Source organism: Eptatretus burgeri, chromosome 14, assembly GCF_056783735.1.
Source record: "Eptatretus burgeri isolate ZD-2024b chromosome 14, Ebu_testis_v1, whole genome shotgun sequence".
NCBI lineage: Eukaryota > Metazoa > Chordata > Myxini > Myxiniformes > Myxinidae > Eptatretus > Eptatretus burgeri.
In genome coordinates, this window is record NC_140974.1 from 35,526,564 (window position 1) to 35,534,157 (window position 7,594).

The following is a 7,594-nucleotide window of genomic DNA, read 5'->3' on the forward strand; positions in this document are numbered from 1 at the left end:
CAACGCCATCTCCCATAATCGTATTGGGTGAGCTGCTCACAGAGTTCACCCAGTCTTCGACCTGATGCCGAGGTCTAGGCTTGGGCCTGATATTCGACTTAAGTGGGTTTGGGCAAGAATTTATAATTTGTTCACAGTGCCGGTGATAACTGGCCTACTCTTTGTGAAACACAGAACGGGACATTTAATATCTACCAGCTGGTGGATGGTTTCCCAGCTTGATGTCCTTGCTTATAATGGTGCACTCATGCTGTGTTTCACAAAGAGTAGGACAGTTATCACTGGCACTCTGAACTCATCAATACAATGATTGTGCATGCGATTTACCAGGGTGACAAATTATAGGAAGGCGTGGAATCAAATCCAGAAAAGACAAGTCAAAGGCATCAAAGCTATCCTGCACGACTTAACTCCCCTTTAATTCATTAGCCATTGTAACTAGAATAATAACACTACGCCAGAAATAATTTATTTCCTTTTGCTAATTATTCCCACAACCAGAACATGACTTTCACAGGAATCTGTGCATGTAGTCTCCTCAACGTCGTCTACTTACAATTTCCTTCCAAACATGGACAGTCACCAATATGAGCAAAAAGGTGTGTGTGCAGAAAGAACGCTTTCACAGCTTTCAAAATTTGTTCATTTGTTTGTTCATTTGTGGATCGTAATCACAGGTACTTGGAGTGGTGAAAGACTGGCCTCCTATAAAGGCCCCAAAATTGGAAGGAAATTGTGTTTTCATGAGAGCCTCTATATCCTCTGATATAATGCAGGCCTGTTTCGCATGAATGATATCCATCACAGCGCAAATGCTCAAATAATTTCATCACTGAAAAGGAAATTGATTGCTATCTGAAATAATGAGGAAGTGCATAATCATTTGGACATGCCTTTTTCATCCATAATGGTGCCCATAATGCATCCTTTATGAGATGCTGGTGCTGCTTCCTATTCACTAATGGCTGTATGACAGACATGTCATTTTCATGCTTTCCAGGTGAAGAACTGCAGAGTAAAAAAAATCTTTTTTATTTAGTACTTTCTTTCCCACTTTATGACTGGTGTCTGCTGATGTGTTGGTTGTGCCTTTTCACTCTTGTTTTTCTTGTGAAACAACTGTGAGTGCTACAAGAAGTGTTTTGTAATATGTGGTCCATGGCAGCGGTGATGTACCATTACTGTCGTGGAAAAGTTGAAAGGAGTCAGCAATACAATGCAAAAATTTATGAAATGTAAACTCAGTTATGTTGTAATTAATTATTATTATTTTATTGTCATCGCCTTCATCACCCCCCCCCCCACCCCCAACCTCTTCTACCCCTCATTCCCCTCCACCACCCCCAATTCTCTCTCCTGAGTTGACTCGATAAATGAATCATCGGCTGTTACATGCCATTAAGTCGGTTGTTTCTTAACACCGATGGACCACGACATACGTGGAACTATTTGGCAAATGAAATAAACACAAAATGAATTTACATCGTAGTCATGGCTGCAGTTTCCGAAACCCAGTCTTGGCCCTTTGAAGGAAAGTAAAGGTGAATCAGGTGCGTATTATCAATTTGATGTCAGTAATTTCATTACGATATTTACTTTCAATGAAAGACAATATTGGGAATGGTTTTTTACTTCTTTTCTATTTTGCATTTGTTTAAGCAGCAGGATAAAGTGACACATAACAAGTGGAAGGATGCAATGTGGCTTTATGCAAACAAGGCCAAGATTGAAAGGCAATAAAACAAAGATGGCATAGCCAATATCCAAGCCGAGATGAAATGACCGACCTTTTTCCTTTTTTATTTTTTCTTTGACCTCAAGGCACATGAGCTGAAGGGGAAATCCAGGAGGTAGAGAGATGCCACCAAACTCGTGGCAGCTTTTGTGTGTTTTCTTTTTCTCTCCTGCAGGTAAGCACAGAATTCCTGAAGGATGGAGAATATTTGGTGGACAGGATGGGTGATGCTTACAGCATCACCGTGCACATCAAGTCTCCGTTTGATCCAGGGAACAAGAGGATCAAAGGCCTTTATGATTAAATGATGTATACCATGAGACCAAAAACTTAGTCCTTTGTCAAATCTCGTTTGCTCGCATGGCCATTGCAAATGAGACACTCCACCTGTGGATAATGCAGTGCCACCTAAAGATCCCCTTAATTAGATGGATGGAAAATCGGGATTGCAGGACCAAACTTTGGCATGACTCGATGGATCGTAACTTACTAGGTGTAATGGTGACCGACTTGAGGCAGAAAATACTGAAGGGGGATTGAGGTATGTTATTAGCAATTGCCTTTGTTGATTATAACCTCAGTTTAATCACCCTTCTCGTGACTCCTTTCCTGTATGAGTGTGACGACTCAAGTTTGTTCCAATTCTTCACAGAAACCCTTGTTGATTCTTCACCTGATATTATTGATGAAACCTGATTTGTATTTATTTCTCTATTGGTGATAATATTTATCATTATAAACTTTACCATAACATTACATATCCATTGGGCAGACATCTTGAGCATGATTCAAGGTTAACATGCACTGATCTTCAACAAATGCCAGATCATCTGACACTATCTATTGCCACGACCACTCTGGTTGGGGGCAGCATTGTGTAATGAAGTTTCTTGCAGATGAAAATGTCAAACCAAATCAAATTTAGACTTAGCCATCTCTTTCGACCACTTAAGGAGCATCAGATTGTCATTGTGTTTCAAAGTGATGACGATGTGAAAACAGATGTCCTGCAATGGCCTTATATCCTAAAGATTTCTACACTTCTGCCATAAAGACGTTGCCATGCCAGTCAGCCAAATGTGTGATGTGTATTTGGGGAATAGCTAAAAATGTGCAATTTTCACTCTACTTTAAATTTTCTCAGATAATTGAATGTAGATTTATCTTGAACCACCTTTATATTAGCTCTGGAATTTAGAACAAATTAAGGCAAACTTATTTTCACTGACATTATAACTGTGAAGATGCATGATAAACCCTCTGCATGTCATGGGTTAAATTGCCTACCTATGGTACATTGTAGCAAAATGAATCATATTTGCTCTTTTTATGTGAAAGTTCATGAATCATAAATTATTATTTGGTGAGTAGGTATCCACAGAAACTACACATAATGTAGAATGTGACTTCAATGCTTCAACCTGCCTTCCCTTCCTCCCCTCCCCCCCCCCACCACCCCAAACTCTGTCCCCTTTCTTCTTCAAATTGTGAATCCCAAAGCCTCAACCATCTCCCTCCCAATGCCTCAACCTCCCTCTCCCAACTCTGTCCCCTCTCTGCCCCCAACCCTCATCCCAACCCCTTCCTTTCCTCCCGCTTTCCTCTTCAATTCATCAACCATCGTTCCAACACCAAGTCCTCAACACCCCACCCAGCGCCTCAGCCTCCCTCTGCCAACTGGTGCAGGAGGAGGCCATTCGACCCATCATTAAAAAAAAAAAATTATTACCGACGTGAAACATGGAAATTTTTCATCCACTGTCGATTCAATTCAAAATTAACTTAAGACACAAATAATATGAGCACGAAGGTGAATGCCTGAACGCTTAAAACTTGCCTGTGTTCTTCATGTTCATGAAAAACAATGTTAAAAGTAAATAAAGACGGAACATTAAATTCACAATTCCTTCCCCGTTTTTCCCTGTTGTTAATAACATTCTTGTTGTCACTCATTAAGAACAATGGTAAAAGTAAATAAAACCATGTTTAATTCACAATCTCATAATGTACCATCATCTTGCAATTCTTCAGTAAAAATAACGGTCAAGTATGGTAAAAAAGCATAAATTCATTCATAATGGAAAAATAATATGCAACGAGAACTCATCGGACAAAGACCTTTGTAATGAAATGGGGTTTATGGTCCCTGATCGAGTAGTTAAAGACAAAATCGTAAGTTTTTAGACAGACAGACAAACAAACAAAACAAGCGGTCATAGACTGGTACTTACGAAATCGTCAACTTGACCTCTGACCTTGTCTAATAAAAGCTGTCTCTCGAGAAGGTAGTGATGCAAACCAGAAATTTCTACGATGATTCTGTACCAAACCATCAAAAATCGTAACGTCGACCGAAGCAAAAATCTCCATTTCTCCACGCAATTATTTTATATTATTTTATCAGTCACAAAACCGTAATATTCGGCCATCCACCAACAATCTTTACATAATCCGACGGCTTAGCGAGTCAGGCATGCGACAATAACCTTTATTGGGGTAAAAAAAAATGACTTTAAAACACCATCTTTATTGAAAACACCGTCAGCGCGCACACAGAAAACTTTTACATGACTCAACGATGCATCTGCTCGAGCGCACTGCATCACGTGATGACCCGTGAGGCGTCGAGTGAAATATTTTTTATACAATCTTAATACGTCTCCAAAACATCCGATTTTTACCAGAATTTCGACAACCGAGTTTTAAGCGTCCGAAGCGATCGCAAAAACCGAAGACAAAATTAAAATTGAAGTTAAAACGAACTCGTAACGTCGAGCGAAGCAAAAATACTCCATTTCTCCACATTAATTTACGGAATTATGTTTGACCTCACTGTGACCTTGACCTTTGACCGATTTCGAACAAAATCTAATCAGCGCGAGCCATGACCCTCCTGAATCACGTGGTGTAATTTGACATTGGTAGCTTCTTCCGTTCTTGAGTTATCGTGCCTACAAACAAAGGAACAAGCAGTCATAGACTGGTACTTACGAAATCGTCAACTTGACCTCTGACCTTGTCTAATAAAAGCTGTCTCGAGAGAAGGTAGCGACGTAAACCAGAAGTTTCTATGATGATTCTGCACCAAACCATCAAAAATCGAATGTTTTGGATGTTTGACCTCACTGTGACCTTGCCTTTGACCGATTTTGACCAAAATCTAAGCACCGCTAGCTACCACCCTCCTGAATCACGTGGTGTAATTTGACATTGGTAGCTTCTTCCGTTCTCGAGTTATCATTTTTTGGATGTTTGACCTCACTGTGACCTTGACCTTTGACTGATTTTGACCAAAATCTAATCAGCACTAGCCATCACCCTCCTGAATCACGTGGTGTAATTTGACATTGGTAGCTTCTCCCGTTCTCGAGTTATTGTGCCAACAAACAAACAAACAGAAACGGAAGTCATCAATATACTTAGGAAATCTTTAGATTTCGTAAGTAACAAAGACACAAACAAACAAACAGAAACGGAAATGATCAATATACTTACGAAATCTTTACATTTCGTAAGTAACAAACAGTCATAGACTGTTACTTACGAAATCGTCAACTTGACCTCTGGTATTGTCGAATAAAAGCTGTCTCTGGAGAAGGTGGCAACGCAAACCAGAAGTTTCTATGATGATTTTGTACTAAACCATCAAAAATCGAATGTTTCACCTCACTGTGACCTTGACCTTTGACTGATTTTGATCAAAATCTAATCAGCACTAGCCAAAACCCTCCTGAATCACGTGGTGTAATTTGACATTGGTAGCTTCTTCCGTTCTCGAGTTATAACTTTTTTTTGGATATTTTACCTCACCGTGACCTTGACCTTTGACCGATTTTGACCAAAATCTAATCAGTGCTAGCCATCACCCTCCTGAATCACGTGGTTTAATTTGACATTGGTAGCTTCTTCCGTTCGAGTTATCGTGCCTACAAACAAACACACAAACATAGGACGGAAGTTATCAATATACTTACGAAATCTTTAGATTTCGTAAGTAAAAAGATGACATGCAGAGCATGATACTTGCAAAATCCAGAAAACAAATTTGACCTCAAAAATAATTGGTGGTTAAATGCAATAACAAAATATGCAACTCCTCTTCAAATTTCAAGTCAATCGGATGAAAATTGAAGAATTTAGATATCCCACCTCAGTTGTTGACCCGTCGCCTATATTGACCTTTTGGTCCATGTTGATCTCAAAAATAATTGCCGAGTTGAATTCAATGACCTGAAATATAAATCCTCTTCCAATTTCAAGTCAATTGGATGAAAATTCAGGAATTTAGAAATCCCGCCTAAGTTGTTGACCTTTGGCCGATGTTGACCTTTTGGTCGATGTCGACCTCAAAAATAATTGGCTACTTGAAATCAGTGACCTGAAATATAAATCCTCTTCAAATTTCAAGTCAATTGGATGAAAATTGAGGATTTTAGAAATACCACCTTTGTTCTTCACCTTGGATCTATGTTGACCTTCTGGTCGATGTTGACCTCAAAAATAATTGGCAACTCGAAATCAGTGACCTGAAATATAAATCCTCTTCAAATTTCAAGTCAATCAGATGAAAATTGGGGATTTTAGAAACCTCACCTAAGTTGATGACCTTTGGCCTTTTTGACTTCAAAAACAATAGACAAACACTACCATGTGGTAAAGTCCTTCTGATAAACTCTACCATGTGGTAAAGTTTCGTGAAGATCGGTTTAAAATTGTGACATGTAGGTGACGAACAGACAGACAAACAGAATAACAAAATCGACTGACCAATAAATATACTTGAAAAATCTTCGATTTTGCAAGTAACAAACAGAATAAGGATATTGTGATGTAACATATGGAATCAGTCTTTCCATCCATACATACATTGGGACCATACTCTGTGCAGAGCATTGCTGTTTCCATAACAGTCTCCTTCGCTATTGGGCACAATCCTGGACTCCAACACAGGATACCAGCAAGCTGGCACTCATTTTGCCAACCTCAGAAGGATAACAGGCAGAGTCAACCCCACCTGGTATTAATTTAACAGGTGAGGGGGATTTGAACTCAGGATCCTAAGATCCCAAGCCCACCACCCGAACCATGAAGCCAATACCAGGCATATAATCAGTCTTTCGTTTCAATGGAATGTAATCATTTGTGAAGTTCGAGGCATGTGGAGCATTAATATTGTCTTCAGGTTTCTCTTTCCTTGCATAACGATCAATAAATGATTGGCAACATGATTTGTCAGGAAAATTTTCGAATTTTAGTGGAAATATTTTTAAAAAAAATAGAGTAATGACAATGACTGACTGCACTCTATTACGATTTTTCTGTTGTGAATGTGCACATTGTTGTATGAGGTTTGATTTGAGGCCAGTGACAATCAAACTGAATTGAAAAATCAAAGATAACCAATGTATGAACTCAGTGTATAGACCATCAGCAAACACACTAACAAAAGGTGAATCCCATGAAAAAGGATTTTTTTTCTTTTATTACAAAAGGTTCTCGTTAACGAGCAAGGTAACAGCTGAAATGTAATGCACCAATTGTGGAGCAATGGGACAATATGTGGACCCAACAATGAGATTTTTTTTGGATACATCGGTAATAGTAAATCTTTTTAGATTTTTCTTAAGGGGGTGGGGCTGAGGGAGAGGGAGGGTACACCAACAGCTGGGTGAGGATAAAATAGAGGGAGACTTGGAAGAATAAGGGAAATAATAATGTTATTATGTTGTTATTATCAAACGCTAAACAAAAGTCCGAAAACAGGATATTTGGTGTCCAAAAAATTACTGATAAAATGTATATCCTTACTATAATTCATGGACGTGTGTGTGTGTGTGTGTGTGTGTGTGTGTGTGTGTG

General features: G+C 39.0%; 1 protein-coding gene across 2 annotated transcripts in view; it reads left to right on the plus strand.

Annotated features, from left to right (window-relative positions):
* Positions 1–6,963, plus strand: part of SARDH (sarcosine dehydrogenase) — a 153,938-nt gene extending 146,975 nt beyond the window's left edge. For both annotated transcript variants that reach the window (XM_085854354.1, XM_085854355.1), the window contains one exon: positions 1,911–6,963. In XM_085854354.1, coding sequence (XP_085710480.1) covers positions 1,911–2,039 — 129 coding nt within the window. In that variant the 3' untranslated portion in view covers positions 2,040–6,963. The remainder of the gene's footprint in view (positions 1–1,910) is intronic.
* The last annotated feature ends 631 nt before the right edge of the window (positions 6,964–7,594 follow it).